Source organism: Schistocerca gregaria, chromosome 2, assembly GCF_023897955.1.
Source record: "Schistocerca gregaria isolate iqSchGreg1 chromosome 2, iqSchGreg1.2, whole genome shotgun sequence".
NCBI classification, from domain to species: Eukaryota; Metazoa; Arthropoda; class Insecta; order Orthoptera; family Acrididae; genus Schistocerca; species Schistocerca gregaria.
Window position 1 is genome coordinate 592,531,593 of NC_064921.1, and position 16,252 is coordinate 592,547,844.

Below are 16,252 nucleotides of genomic sequence, written 5' to 3' on the forward strand. Positions count from 1 at the left end.
CATTGTTTGATGTTATCTTTTACTTTAATTGTTTCTGTTGTTGGCACTAGGAAATTCATACCAGTCAGCTATTCTCTCTCCTTGTCATTTCATACAATGAATGAGTGCTTAGCACACTGGACTCGCATTCGGGAGGACGACGGTTCAATCCCGCGTCCGGCCATCCTGATTTAGGTTTTCCGTGATTTCCCTAGATCACTCCAGGCAAATGCCGGGATGGTTCCTTTGAAAGGGCACGGCCGCCTTCCTTCCCCATCCTTCCCTAATCCGAGCTTGTGCTCCGTCTCTAATGACCTCATTGTCGACGGGACGTTAAACACCAATATCCTCCTCCTTCCTCATACAATGAATGTTCCTACCACAACTTCACACCAAGATATTGCCTTCAGTCCAAAGTCAGTCTCCATCCCAAACACAAAACAAGGTCTTATGAGGCATTTCAGGAGTGCCTTACAAACAATATGTCTCCATCATTGTTCTGGGATATCCATCACCAATTACAAGGCCTTTGTTCTCTAGAGAAATAAGGGGATAACAAACATAAGACTTGACCAACATTTCTGAGTGAAGGGGAAGGCAGACATTTACAAGTTACCTCATCACCGGAACTCCAAGACTGGGGCAGACTTGCACAAGTTTAAAACTCCTCCAAGACTATACAACAGAAATTACAAACATTCATATCCCACACTGGCATATACAATGTATCACATTGTATACAGTCTTATGGAGAAATAAAAACCTAAACATCCTGCACATCTTATAGATTCTGATTTAAAAGCATGCACTGAACATAGATCTATTTTTGTTGATTGATATTTGCAACCTTCTGCTAAATAGTTTCATAAGTTGAAGATAATAATAATTTCTTTGGCCATCTGAAATCTGTGCCCTTTTCACCTCTACACCACACCTTGCAAGCCTCATTTGACATAATTTTCATCTATATTGATGCTCCTTATGCACATGATAAATGAACTGCTGAATAGTAGTGTATCCTTCTATTTACCTTCCTAATTCCAAATGTGAAGAGGGCTGCACGTCTTTTCATTTTGTTTTTTGTCTCTTGTTTTCACATGTTCATGTAACAAATACAGTAATTTCATGCATCTTGAATATGATTTGATTTTTCATCTGTGATCGTCATCATGTTATGTGTTTACCACATAATGAAATTCTCACACCATGCAAATTCAAAACACAGGTGTTATTTCTTTTTCTTCTTCTTGTTTCTTCATCACTTATTTCTATTGATTTCTTCATGCTCAAGACAATGCTAAATGTAGAAGGACATGTTAATGTTTTCAAAGTTGTAGTAGGGTGGCTCAGTTGTTTAGGTACCAGACTCAAAATTCTGGCTCAGATGTCCCTAGTTCAGAAGGTGTTTTCTGTACAGCTTTCTTTGACAAAGCATTGTGTAAATGGAAAATGTAACAGCAGTAATTGTGATATCACAAAAGTTTCTTAACGCTTTTCAGTTAAATTATGGTTTAATCTATTGCCTTTGGGCCAACAAAATTTCTGTGCATGTAGCCTCATGAAATATCAATCCAGGTAACATCTTGTTTGCTTTGCAAACAGTACTCTAACTTAAAGGTATTTTGTTGTGTGTCGTTCTGCCAAAGCAAAAAGCAACTAATTCCTTAATGACCAATCAAGAAAAGCATGCAAAATGGGTAATTTCCATTCTGACCAGTAGTGCACTGCCTTTGATCCAAGACTTGAAGTAAGATACTGCTCTTCTCTGTTATTTCCATCTTTACACTACCTTTCAATTTTGGAGAAACCTATGGTTAGAAAAGTGCAGAAACTACTACTGTATCAGGATATGGCTGATTTTTAGCAAAAATTTTTATGTGAAGAGCATCTGAAGCACTAACAATATAGCAGTCTGGAAAGGAAGAGAAGAAGATATATTATTTAATGGCAACAGAAATAAAAGATGAAGCTGCCAGTAAATCTGTCACAAAGACACTACCAAAGTTGTGTTACAGCTGAAAATAATAATAACCTGCATACATGGATAGCTTACAGGGTAAAATTTTAATATATTGGTCAGCAAAGGAAAACAGGCCATAATTATGGTAATGAACACAATAATTCTCAAATTCTTCAGATAATTTTAAAATGTATCAATAATTTTCTGTTCTTTCGTTGTCCCGTCTGAGAGAATTGTTCTTAATTTTTTACTTATTCATATCTATAAATGTTTAAAGGTAGTATATTCAACACGTCCTACCCCTAGAATCTTATTCAAAAAGGCCAAATATAATATAAAATATGCTGCCCACCTTTGGAGGGTCTCTATTCCCCAAAAATTATAAATGGCTTATGATTTCAGGCAGCCAAGTTTATTATGTAAAAAAAATATCTGTTACTATTTTCACTGGTTGTTTTCCAGCAATCTCTTTTATTCTGTTGTGATAAATCCAATAGATCAGATGACTTTATGTTAGTTACTTTCATGTTCCTTGCACAATAAATCATAATGTAACAATGTGGAACAGGTATGAGTTGTTTGTGTTCAACATTAATTCTACTGTTCTTGCCTCGTCAATAACATAAGTTGTTAAAATAAAATAAATTAATGCACGGTAAAATCATATATTTAATGCATTCGTATTGCTACAGTATAGTAATATAATTCAAGCTGTTCGAAATTTCATACCATAATAGTTACCACTGCAAATTACTGACAGATATTGGTCTGTAAATATGGCCAGATCAGAACATGATGAAATTTAGACTTTAAACACAGGTGTTTACTACTGTTGTTAACAAGCATACTGGTACAAGCTTAGCGGCTAACTTGTTTGAACCGATAGAAATACATGCGTCAGTGGGGACAATGCCATTTAAACTACAGTATTCGTACCTTCGCATTGTGAAAGATGTCGGAATTGCTATAGGGAACAGGTGTGGGAGGACTATCTGTATGGCAGTAAACTTCATTTATATTGCTACTGTTCGACGACGACACGCTTTGCACCTCTTCAGCATCAACCACATCGACACTTTCATCATAAATTGTTGACGCGGACAACTGCAAATTAATAGTTGTGAAACTTACGGACCTCTGAAACTGGCACTGACAGAATTAAAAACACCTTGCGAGCAAGGAAAAGAACGACAACTTATCAAATGACGCTCCACTATATTTGTGAAGCTTCTGAAAAATGTAAACAGTTTATATGTTTGTGAAAGTGATACTCTATTGTTGTAAACTTTGTTTAAAGTATTCGTTACATCACTACAGCAAAAAAATGCGTTTCATGATTGTTCTATAAGGTATAACAAACAAACTGAATTATAACGAATCGTAAACGATGTCTTCTACTAAACTGCAGTTACCTTAATTCTAGGAGAAATATCGTCTTCATCGTTAGAACCTCTGTTGGATAGCATATCAAAAATGATCCAGACTAGGCCTAAGTGAAGTATTTCTTGTCGATAACAAGATTCAAATGCGTATCCAAGAGCGACGCGTTTGACCGACCACGCCAGTAAGAAAAGCCTAAAAAATGAGTTTCTTTGTACGTTTTTAGATGAAGATGCCCAATATTATAGCAATATACAATTATTGTTATCTATACAATATTTAAAAACGCTTATGTAATTAATATTTCTACTAGTCAAGCTAGCGTGATTACAGTAGTCTTCCTTTGCTTCGTTACTATTGTTGCTTAGCAACTACCACACAGAAAGCGCTCCCCTATACACGAGTGACCGATCGCTGCAAAGATCCAAGAAAGTCGCGGGGGCTTCCGGCAAAAACAAGTGTGTTGCCACGGCACTCTCTATTAATACAGACGTCCGTAGTGTCACCATAGGGCAGCGATCGATCGTTGATCGCTTGGAATTCCCATGCAATCTCAAGGTTCGTTTAAGAAACTGCCATCGGGCGCCCCAAGAAAATGCGCAGACCTGTAGTCGCGTTTATGCAGCGCCTACTCTCACTTCGGGGTTTTTGTAGTGTGACTGTCAGTTGTTTAGGCATCGAATAGCAAAAAATGAGTCCCTCCCGTCCTGCCGCTGTTAGCACCCCGTAGACGGTCAATAAAATTGCGCAAACTTTCCTGAGGCGCAATAATATTGAATGTACAGGGGTGAGATCGAAAGGTTCCGCAATAATATTAAGCTCACCAACTACTTTTGAAATATACAGCACAGCCCGGGAATGTTGTACTGTATCCTTGCCAGTATCTCGCGTGTGGCCCGCATCTCGTGGTCGTGCGGTAGCGTTCTTGCTTCCGGCGCCCGGGTTCCCGGGTTGGATTCCCGGCAGGGTCAGGGATTTTCTCTGCCTCGTGATGGCTGGGTGTTGTGGGTTGTCCTTAGGTTAGTTAGGTTTAAGTAGTTCTAAGTTCTAGGGGACTAATGACCATAGATGTTAAGTCCCATAGTGCTCAGAGCCATTTGAACCATCTCGCGTGAATGCTCGTGTGATACAGACTGTTGTTGTCGCAAATCGTTGTTGCTGTGCTGAATATGAGTGCACCGATGTGTATAAGTCATTGTTGGATGTTCTATAGGTCAGACGAGCACGAAAACAGAAATATTAAGAATAATTCGTGTAATTTGTTGCTCAGGAAACACAGGGAACAGTATCATACAGTCACGAAACAAAATCAAAAAAATTAGTAAATGCGAAGTTATGAGTATAAAAGTTTGTTGGAATTGTGTGAACAATATATTTCGTGTGTGACGGCGCAAAGTGCACTGTGTAAAATAGACCTCTTTGGCATTGTCTAACACTCTTTGTGTGCGCTAATTATTCTGTTGTGTTCGCTGTAAATATTTTTGTCCTGAATGTGCAAATATAGTTATTAGTAAAATGTCCTTTTTTCTCCTTAATACTTATTCATCTGCGCAAATTCCAATAGGTTATGGGACCCAGACTGCATTTGGAATAAGTATATCAATAAAATAGTACGGAGAAAGTATTGGAAAAGTTCCAGTTTACGTGAAGTGCGAGTTATCCTTACAAGACGATCGCAATTTTTTTCCGCATTATTTTTAGGTGTTCTTTACGGCAATAAAAAGCAAGTTACCGTTAAGAATGAGTGCGGCTCAAATTCCACAGATTGAAAGACTTACAGGTCGCGAAAACTATGCAACCTGGAAGTTCACAGCAGAAGCGTATTTACGTTTAGACGACCTATGGGACGTAATAGATGGGACAATGAAATCCACAGATCAGAATTATTCAAGTAAGGATAGGAAAGCAAAATCAAAATTGATATTACTGATTGATTAGGTGAATTATGTTCACGTTGAAAAAGCTGCTACAGCGAAAGAAGTCTAAGACAATTTACGAAGTGCATTCGAGGATGGTGGTCTTACGAGAAAAGTAGGATTATTACGCGAGTTAATTACCACTCGTCTGGACAAATGTAAGAGTGTAGACGAATATGTTAACAAAATAATAACCACGTCGAACCGACTGAGAAACATCAGATTCGAGATCGCTGACGAATGGATAGGAACATTGCTGTTGGTAGGACTGCTCAAAAGGTATGCACCTATGATTATGGGATTTGAAAGCTCGGGTATACCAATCACAGGCGACTGTGTTAAGGTGAAAATCCTGCAGGACATAAAGAGTGCTCCAAGCTGTTGTACATTGGAGAAAGAAGGTGCGTCTGCTCTCTACTCAAAAAACAAAAAGAAGAAATCGGTGAAGTGCTATAAATGTCAGAAGATGGGACATATTGAGTCTGAGTCCAAAGAAAACGTAAGCCCAAGATCAGACGCTCAGCAAAAGAGGTATGTTACTGATAGCCCAGAGAGAAGGACCAATAACAAAGGTAAGGCACTCTCATGTTTTTATTCTTTTGGTGGGATGAGTAATCGTGATATGGAATGGATTTTAGACTCAGGTGCATCTGTGCATATTGTTAAAGATAAATCACTTCTTTATGACATCAAATATAAGACTCATATGGGATCAATGGATCCATTAATCGGTACCCCTTTAAATTTTCACAATAGCCTAAAAAAATATACTTTTTAGCTTTCGGATCCCATTTTCCTCTTAGCTGTTTTGGAATATGTGCCATTGCATCACACCAAAAAACCCTTATATTGCTTAGATCAGGTTTCTTTCATATCCATATCTCATAAGGGGTTCTATTCTTTAATGCTTTTGTAGGTTGATGGCAACGAGGTCCAGTGTCACCTGGCTCGGAAACTAGATCTACATGTAAGTGTAAATGGTTAAGGCACACAATGTTCATTATGCGAAAAATGTGGCAACTGACCGGCTTTCTATAGGGGAAATTGTGAAGAAAGGAAATACAGTCACTTTTGACATGCAGGGTGCAAGAGTAATCAGTGAAAGTAGTGCAGTTATAGCTACAGCAAGTAACAAAAGGGGTATTTTTAAGTTGGATACCATTGACAGTAAACATAAAAATGTTAGTGATTCAGTATATTCAGCAGAAGGTTTCTTATGGCACCGGAGGCTTGGACATCTAAATAGAAAGAGTATGTCTATAATAAAGGATATGGTAAAGGGAATACAGAATTTTAGTGCGTCCAAGAATCCTTGTGAGACATGTATAAAGGGAAAACAAGCAATGTTACCCTTCAAGACTAGTAAGAGTAAATCCACAGAAGTCTTACAGTTAATCCACACAGATGTATGTGGCCTGATGGAGTGTGAATCCAAAGGTGGGAGTAATTATTTTCTTACGTTTATTGATGATTGCTCACGATATACTCATGTTTATTTTCTAAGTTCTAAAGACCATGTGAGTGATATCTTTGAGGAATATTGCAATATGGTTGAAAAGTGGAGGGGAAAGAAGATCAAGATCATCAGGTCTGATAATGGGAGAGAATATATTAACCGGAAATTGAAGAAACTTCTGGCAGAAAAGGGAATCAGGCATCAAACTACCATAAGGTACAGCCCATCTCAAAATGGGGTTGCTGAGAGGGCTAATAGGACCATTGTTGATGAAGCAAGGAGCATGATGACTGACGTTGAATTATCCAAAGATTTTTGGGCAGAGGCAGTGTCAACAGCTGTATATTTGAACAATAGATCACCTACAAAAGCATTAAAGAATAGAACCCCTTATGAGATATGGATAGGAAAGAAACCTGATCTAAGCAATATAAGGGTTTTTTGGTGTGATGCAATGGCACATATTCCAAAACAGCTAAGAGGAAAATGGGATGTGAAAACTAAGAAGAATATTTTTGTAGGCTATTGTGAAAATTCAAAGGGCTACCGATTAATGGATCCATTGACTAAAAAGATTGTCACAAGTAGAGATGTAATATTCTTTGAAAATAGAAAGGACTCTAAAGAGAGCAAAACCACTAAGTCAACTGCACCTAGTTCAGAAGGTGAAACCTTGTGTGAGGAAATAGAAAGTGAAGAAGAGGAAGATGACAGCCAAGGACAAATGGATACAATTTATGATGACAATGAGTTAGAGGATGAAAAAAATGAAGAAAACAATGTAAGGCGTTCTTCTCGTGTACCAAAACCGAAGGAATATCCGGATTTTGAGATTATACAGCACAGTCTTTTAATGATGAGCCAAGAACTGCAAAAGAAGCAAATAGTGGCCCAAACTCTCAAGAATGGAAAGAAGCGATAAAGAGAGAATAAGAATCTTTATATCAGAACGAAACCTTTGAATGGATAGATATGCCAGGAGATAAGAAACCAGGCAAGATGAGTATTCAATTTGAAGAACCCTGAAAGCTCATCACCAAAATACAAAGCAAGACTTGTGGTAAAAGGATATTCACAAAAACAAGGGGTAGATTACGAAGAAACTTTTTCACCTGTAGTCAAGTATGCATCATTGAGATATCTTTTAGCCTTGGCAGTAAAACGAAATTTAATAATTCATCATATGGATGTTAAAACGGTATATTTTAATGGGAAATTGAAGGAGAAGATATATGTCATTCCACCAAGGGAGGCCATAAAAACCAGATCAGAAAGTAAAAAAGATTTGGCGTTTGAGAAAACGTATTTATGGAGTTAAACAAAGTGGAAGTTGCTGGAATCGATGTCTACATGTAACTCTAATAAACATGAATATGAAGCAATCCAAAGCAGATCCCAGCATTTACTATAAAGGGAGAAAAGAAGAAATAATAATAATGGCGGTATGGGTGGACGATTTCTTTATCCTGACTGAAAGTGAAGGCCAAATGAGAATTTTCAAGAAACAGCTGCAAACCAAGTTTAAGATGAATGATTTGGGAGACGTCAAACGTTATTTAGGTATGCAGATTACTAAGGATGAAGAAAGACAAGAATTGAGCATAAGTCAATCATCACACACGGAAAAAATATTAAAGAAATTCGGCATGAGCGACTGCAAACCCATAAGTACTCCAATGGAAGTAGGAGTGGAGTTAAGTGTAAATGAGACTGATGTGGCATGTGACAAGAATGTTCCTTATTTAGAAGCAGTAGGGAGTCTGTTATATTTGTCTCAGGCGTCACGACCCGACATTGCTTTTGCCACCAATGCAGTGAGCAGATATTGCAGAGACCCAAAGGAAAAGCACTGGAAAGCTGTAAAGAGGATATTCTGATACCTAAGAAGAACCTCAAACTATGAGTTAAAATACCATAGAGATGGTAACGCAAAACTAGAGGGATATAGCGATGTGGACTGGGGGAGTGAATTGGGAGACAGATACTCCACCACTGGCCGCTGTTTTAAATTAATGGGGGGCCTCACATCATGGTCCTGTCAAAAGCAAAAAACTCTTGCATTGAGTACTTTAGAGGCCGAGTATATGGCACTATCTTACACCACACAGGAAGCATTATGGCTACGGACATTAATAAGTGAAATAGAACCCAATTTAATTGGGGAACCTACAACCATCTTCTGTGACAATAAGGGAGCCATAAACCTAGTTAAAAATGATGTTACTAGTGCTAGAACAAAGCCTATTAATATACGGCACCATTTCATTCGGGACCACATAGAGCGACAGAACATTGCCGTGGACTATCACAGAAGACATGATAGCTAACCTTCTGACCAAACCCTTGGAAAGGGAGAAGTTTGAGAAGATTATGGGACTATTTGGTTTATCTTGTGGAAGCAACATACAAAATATAAGTTCAAGGAGGGGTGTTATAATTGTGTGAGCAATGTATTTCGTGTGTGACGGCGCAAAGTGCACTGTGTAAAATAGACCTCCTTGGCATTGTCTAACACTCTTTGTGTGCGCTAATTATTCTGTTGTGTTTGCTGTAATTGTTTTCGTTCTTGAATGTGCAAATATAGTTATTAGTAAAATGTCCCTTTTTCTTCTTAATACTTATTCAGCTGCGCAAATTCCAGTAGGGTTCTTAAGAATTTTCGAATGCTTACAAAATTACATTTTCGTAAGTTACTGCTACGAGTGTTTTGAATATGTTATATATTTTGTAGCAAATTAGTGTTTGTGGTTCAACTTCTGCCAAAGAATACGTCACACCTGAATTTTATTGTATACCATCGGAAATGAACGTGCGTTTCCGGTATTTAGTTATTTATTTGAAAGCTACCCTTGTCCTTTGCATAATTTACAAGGAGATTGTAGTAAATCAGCGTTCGTCATTTAGTTACTGTAGCACATATCCTAATTAATGTATTATGTTAAATCTGTTTTTTCCTTAAAGAGGAGCAGCCCCATTATTATCATCATCTATCGTAAATTATTTGTCGTAATTTTCGAGTTTGTTAACAACCATAATTAACCTGGAAACGTTTTAGGAAAGCAGTAATTTTTACCATAGGTGTTGTCTTAATAGGAATCTCATTTTATGTACTTGCTTCAGTTGTTTTAGCTCAACAGATTAAAAGACAATCAGCGGGCTTAATTCAGAGTTATTTATTCACTGCCTTGCAATACAACAGTCAAACAAAGCCCCACTGTAGATGTTTTTCTCGAACACAGGATGAGTTGGTTCACATTCGAAGCAGCTGGAAATCGCCCTGACTTCTGTCACACGATTGGCAGCTGTTGCAAATCGCTGCTTTGAAAGAGGTCCTGAGAGTCGTGTACCTGCAATACCAGAACCAGAGGTACTTCAAGTACTATCCTCTCCTGTGGGTGGGACCGATGACTTCAGCAGTTTGGTCCCATAAGATCTTACCACAAATTTCTCCTGTGAGTCCTGTCTCCTCTGCAGAAAGTACAGGATCTGTGATTATCCATCCTCCTGACCGAGACTTGCATGTCAGTGGTAGATCTAGGTGTCCTTTACAGGATGAACAGGGCCCAGGGAGGTCTCAGAGTGTTTTAACGATCTCTCTCATCAACATGTTTGAGGTGTTGTCTTTCACTGAAATTGAAACTGAGTCAGTGGGACTCACTTACCTGTTTTGGGGAAACTTGATTTGTCTGGTGTCAAGAGGAGGCAAATGAAAAGGGTTAGCGTCTATTAATCGTCGTCAGTGGTAACGTATGGTGAATGATAGTACCCCTTAGGGAAATGGCAGCATGGGACAGGTAAGTACATCAGGTGCACTCAGTGCACAGGTCATTCAACCTGTTGAAGAGGCTATTCCAGCAACCACTGAGGGAACAGGGTGCTACTAACTGCAGATTGTGGCCCACATTTAACAAATGATGCCAGTTGTCTGAGTTCTGAGGTCATACTTGGGTCATTCCAGCGACTGGCACAGAAGATTGAGAAGACCAGCCTTACACCTGGAGTTTCAAAGAAGCTCACAATGTGCAGCATTGTCTCCAGAACTAATGGTGGCACTTTGCTTCTGAGTCGAGTTGAAGGACTGAACCAGAGACTTCAAAGGTTCTGTGACAAGCTAGGCTGCAACTTTCTGGACTTGCACCATAGGGTTGAGTACTGTAGGCTGCCCTAAATGGGTCAGACATGCACTAAACATCAGAGGCTGTTACCCATAAAGCTGACTGTGTGGGGCGCACACAAAGGTTTTTTGAATTAGGTGACTCCCCATCCAATCCATATAACGATAACTGTAGGAAACCCAGAAGTATCAATGTAAGATCGAAAGAAATGCCTCCCAAAGGTGAGAGCATTAAAATGGTAAACTGCTGAAACATTACAACAAAGTGCTAGAATTTGAAACACTCATGAAAAGCAGTGAAATTCACATAATACTTGGTACATAAAGCTGGTTCAAACCTGAAATAGATAGCAGTCATATTTTTGGGGAAATTTTAAGTGTATATCGAAAGGATAGGCAAATTGGAAATGGAGATGATGTATTTGTCACAGTAGACAAGAAAGTCAAATCCACTGAGATAGAAATTGAAGCTGTATGTGAGAGTGTCTAGGCAAGACTCAGTATCAGAGTTGGGCATAAAATGATAATCATATCCCTCTATAGCACATCAGAATCATCTCCCGATGTAACTGAAAACCTTAGAGAAAATCTCATTTCTTTTGTACGTAAGCTACCCAGTCACACTGTAATAATTGGAGACGACTTTAATCATCCAACAATCAATTGAGAAAATTACAGTTTTGTTAGTGGTGGGCGTGATAAGACATCCTGTGAAACATTACTGATTGCCTTTTCTAAAACCTGCCTACGACAGATACCTGAGAACCCCACTCATGATGGTAATATCTTGGATCTAATGGCAAAAAATAGATCTGACCTCTTTGAGGATGTCCACAGTGACACTGGTATAAGTGATCATGACACAGTTGTGGCAATAGTGATTACCAAAGTACACGTGTCAAATGAAGCAAGCATGAAGTTATATACATCCAGTAAAGTAGATGAGAAATCAGTAGATCATATCTCAATCAGGAAGCTGAAACTCCCAGCACAGGGAAAGAGCACATAGAGGAACTATGACTTAAGTTTAGAGGAATAGTTGACCAGGCTATGGTTAGATCTGTACCCAGTAGAGTAGTCCATAATGGGAGAGGTCTTCCATGGTATACAGTCACTTTAAAGAAACTTCTGAAGAAATTGAGATCATTGAATACTAATAAGTGTAAAATAAAGTATAGGCTATAGGTAGAGAGATGCTGAATGAAACAAGTTTGGCTGTCAAGAGAGCAATACGTGAAGTCTTTAATGACCACTATAGCAGAATATCTTCATATTACCTTTCACAAAACACAAAGTATTTCTGGTAAAGACTGTTAGTGGCACCATTGTTAGTGTCCAGCCCCTAGCGAATGAGACAGGCACTGAAAATGAGGGTAGCAAAGCGAAAGTTGAAATGCATAACTCCATTTTCAAATGATCCATCACAAAGGAAAACCTGGTAGGATTGCCCCAGTTTAATCTTAGTACCACTGAAGAGATGACTGAAATAAGTATTAGTATCAGTGGCGTTAAGAAACAGTTAAAACTCAACAAAGCCCAAGGGGCCTGATGGAATCCCAGTATGCTGGGACCCTTGTTGTTCATGTTGTTTGTTAATGACCTTGCAGACAATATTAATAGTAACTCCAGACTTTTTCAGATGATGCAGTTATCTAGAATGATGTACTGTCTTAAAGAAGCTGCATAAATATTAAGTCAGATCTTAATAGGATTTCAAAGTGATCCATGCATTGGCAGTTTGTTTCAAATTTCAAAAATGTATAATTGTGCACTTCAAAAAACAAAAAAAGTGTTATCCTATGATTATAATATTAATGAGTCACTGTTGGAAGTGGCCATCTCGTGCAAATACCTGGGTTTAACAGTTTGTAAGGCTATGAAATGAAATTTTCACATAGGCTCAGTAGTGGGTAAAGCAGGTGGTAAACTTTGGTTTAGTGGTAGAATAGTGGAGAAATGCAGACAGTCTACGAAGGAGATTGCTTACAAATCACTTGTGTGACTGGTTCTAGAATATCGCTTAAGTGTGTGGTACCCAGGCCAGATAGGACTAACAGGGGATATTGAATGTATACAGAGAAGGGTAGCACAAATGCTCATAGGTTTGTTTGATCCATGGGAGAATGTCACAGAGATGCTGAAGGAACTGAACTAGAAGAATCTTTAAGGAGATGTAAACTATCCTGAGGAAGTCTATTAATAAGGAGTAAAGAACCAGCTTTAGTTGATGAATCTAGGAATATACTATGATCTCCTACACATCACTCACACAGGGATCGTGAGGAAGAGAGTAGAATAATTACTGCACTCACAGACATATTCAGGCTGTTGGTCATTCCATGCTCCATACATCATCGGAATCAGAAGAAATACTAAAAACTTGTACAATTGGACATACTCTGCGCCATGCACTTCAAAGTGCTTTGTAGAGTGTACATGTAGATATGAATAAAAGTATATGTAGATACTTGTGTGTATGTGTGTATGTCTCAAATACTTTAAGATGAAACTGCACTTGAAAATTTCAATTATTTGAAATAATTGTCAGTAATAAAGTTTTGTAGAGTAATAGAAAAGAGCTGGTTTGGTGGAATGCATCTCTCATTGTAGTATTTTGTGCTTTGATCATGTGGATACAGGCGTTCACAGAAATTTATCCTGGGGAAGGGATCCAGCAAGAGTGTAAGTTTACCATTTATTATTATTATTATTATTAGTCGTAAAGCTCCCATATGGAAGACGCTAAGTAAAGCTGGTTCACTTTCCATTCTTCTTGGTCTTCTGGTTCTTTTTATTTGCCCACCAGTTTTTCATTGTTTGCGAAAATTTAGTTCTTCTTTCTTCGCTCCATTTTGTTCCGGTTCTCGGTGCTGTTGTCTCTGGTTTAACCTCCCACTTTTCAACTTTTATTCTAAAATTGTTCCTTGCAGCTATTTCTTCTTTAGTAATTTTTGCTAATTCCAAATCTTTTTTAACTTTTTGGATCCATTCTCCTCCATTAACAAGAGAATCTACGTATTTTACAATTCTTTTTGTTAATCTGTGTTCAGGAAGTCTCATTATGTGGCCATAGAATATAAGGCGTCTTTTCCTCATGTCTATCTCTATGTTAGAATATTCTTCAATTTTTGATGTTTTCTGTAATATCCATTCTCGGTCCATCTTGGTCCCAAAATTTTTCTAATTATTTTTCTTTCTTCTTTCTTTAGATTTTCTAGATCAGTTTTCCTGTTTAGTGCCAAGGTTTCGCTGGCATATAACATTGATGGTTTAATGACTATTGTAATGCCTAATTTTTGCATTTAAAGATAAACATTTTTTATTATAGAAGTTTTGCACTAATCCTAAACCTTTACAAGCTTTTTGTATTCTTTCTTGTTGTGCAAATTTTTCCGAGATAATTTCTCCAAGATATTTGAAGTATGGTACTCTGTTGATTTCTCCGTATTTTGTTTGTAATTTAGAAATTTCTAAATTTGTTGTTGTAAACACTGTCTTTTCAAATGATATCTGTAGGCCGACTTTTTCTGCACATTCTTTTAGAATTTCTACCTCTTTTATAGCCATCTCACTAGAATCTGCCATTATTGCGAGATCGTCTGCAAAGGCTAAGTAGGGGATTCTTAGGTTATGTTTCTTGGTTCCTAATGAAATTGGTTTCCAGCACTTTTCTTCAAGTTTCTTCTCCCATTCTTCCATTTATTATATAAATGAGCTGTTCATTTTCGAGATGTGTCCTGCCTGCCATAGGAACTAATTTTATACATGATGCAAAAAAAAGAAAAAAGATATATCCCAGAGAACTGATGGTTATCTACTCAAAATGATGGTAGTTTGACAAGTGTGATAAATACACAAAAAATATGTTTGTTTTTATAAACAGCTCACCTTATTTCGCAACATAATCTCCTTATATATACGCTTTGTCCAGTGATCCTTCAACTTTTTCATCCCATCAAAAAATACGTTCTGTCAAACTACACAAAATACTCATTGACTGCAACTATCACTTCCTCATTTGATAAAACTTTCTTCCCAGCAAGGCAAAACAGGAAGAAGTAACTTGTGGCTAATGCAGCTGAATAGGGTGGATCAGGAACCAATTCAAAGTCTAATTCATGCACTTTCACCACTGGTATCGCTGATGGTGTGGGATGATGCATTATCCTGGTGAAAGAGCACTTGTGGCACACCAACCTTTGTCTTTTTTCAGTCAATGTAAGTTTCAAACGGTCCAACAGTGAAGGATAAAAGCGGCCATGTATGATCCTGTCTTTTAATCAAAACAAGAAGGAAGATATATAGTAAGAAATATACACTTGCATTTATTTAGAGAAAATGAGAATTAGATTATAAAATTACTTTGTCAAAAAAATACAACATAAAGAGATCCTTGTTTTATCAGATGTCATGAACCGTGAAGTTCTGCAGTGAACATATCATAACCAATAATAAATTTTTCAATTTGCAATCTTAAGAATTTTAATTGCAGTAATTGTTGGATGCTCGGGGATCATGGTATTAAGATGACAACTATTGCATCCCACATAGTTAAAATGTCGGTGTGATGTCGTTTTGTCTTGTAATGATAAACACTTCTCCTTGAAAGTTCAGGAAAAAATTTCAGTGTTGTTAACTGCATTACATACATCCACACAAGTCTGAATGAATAATATTATTTTCCGAAGTTATTAACTGTACTATGACCAAAATTACTAAGGCAGGAAATATGGATCATGTAGATGAAATACAAAGTCAGTAAAATATTGAAAATGGCAATATGATGCAGCTGGTTGTCAAAAATATAGACATCGCCATCATTGAGACAAAAGTATATCTGCTCCCAACAGAAACAGTTCTGCAAATGCCTGCAATTGCAGCTGTTGTTATTGTGATCTTCTGTCTGGTGACTCGTTTCACGCAGCTCTCCATGCTACTCTATCCAGTGTGAGCCTCTTTCTATCTGAATAACTACTGTCACCTACATCCTTCTAAATCTACTTATTGTATTCACCTCTTGGTTTTTTCTACGATTTTTGCCACCCAAACCTCCCTCCACTACTAAATTAGTGATCCCTTCATATCTCTGAATGAGTCCTACCATCCGATCCCTTCTTCTTGGGAGGTTGTGCCATAAATTCTTCTTCTTCCCATTTCTGTTCAGCACCTCCTCACTCATTACGTGATCTTCCCATCTAGTCTTCAGCATTCTTATGTAGAATTATATTTCAAAAGCTTTTTTTCTCTACTTGTCTAAACTGTTTATCATCCATGTTTCACTTCCATGTATGGCTACACTCCACACCAGTACTTTCAGAAACGTATTCCTGACACTTACTTCTATACTCATTGTTAACAGATTTCTCTTCTTAAGAAAGGTTTTCTTGCCATTGTCAGTCTGCATTTTATATTTTCTCTCCTTCGACGATCGTCAGTTATTTTGCTGC

The 16,252-nt window shown here is 37.7% G+C and overlaps 1 protein-coding gene across 4 annotated transcripts in view; it reads right to left on the minus strand.

The window, feature by feature from the left end:
- LOC126334230 (intraflagellar transport protein 46 homolog) overlaps positions 1-3,719 on the minus strand; it is a 138,066-nt gene extending 134,347 nt beyond the window's left edge. The window contains exons 1-2 of one of the 4 annotated variants that reach the window (XM_049996812.1): positions 3,352-3,719; positions 2,876-3,043 (exon numbers count right to left, since the gene is read on the minus strand). In XM_049996812.1, the coding sequence (XP_049852769.1) occupies positions 2,876-3,043; positions 3,352-3,405 (222 nt within the window). In that variant the 5' untranslated portion in view covers positions 3,406-3,719. The remainder of the gene's footprint in view (positions 1-2,875; positions 3,044-3,351) is intronic. The other 3 variants (XM_049996811.1, XM_049996815.1, XM_049996814.1) reach the window with 3 other exon arrangements.
- Between the last annotated feature and the right edge of the window lie 12,533 nt (positions 3,720-16,252).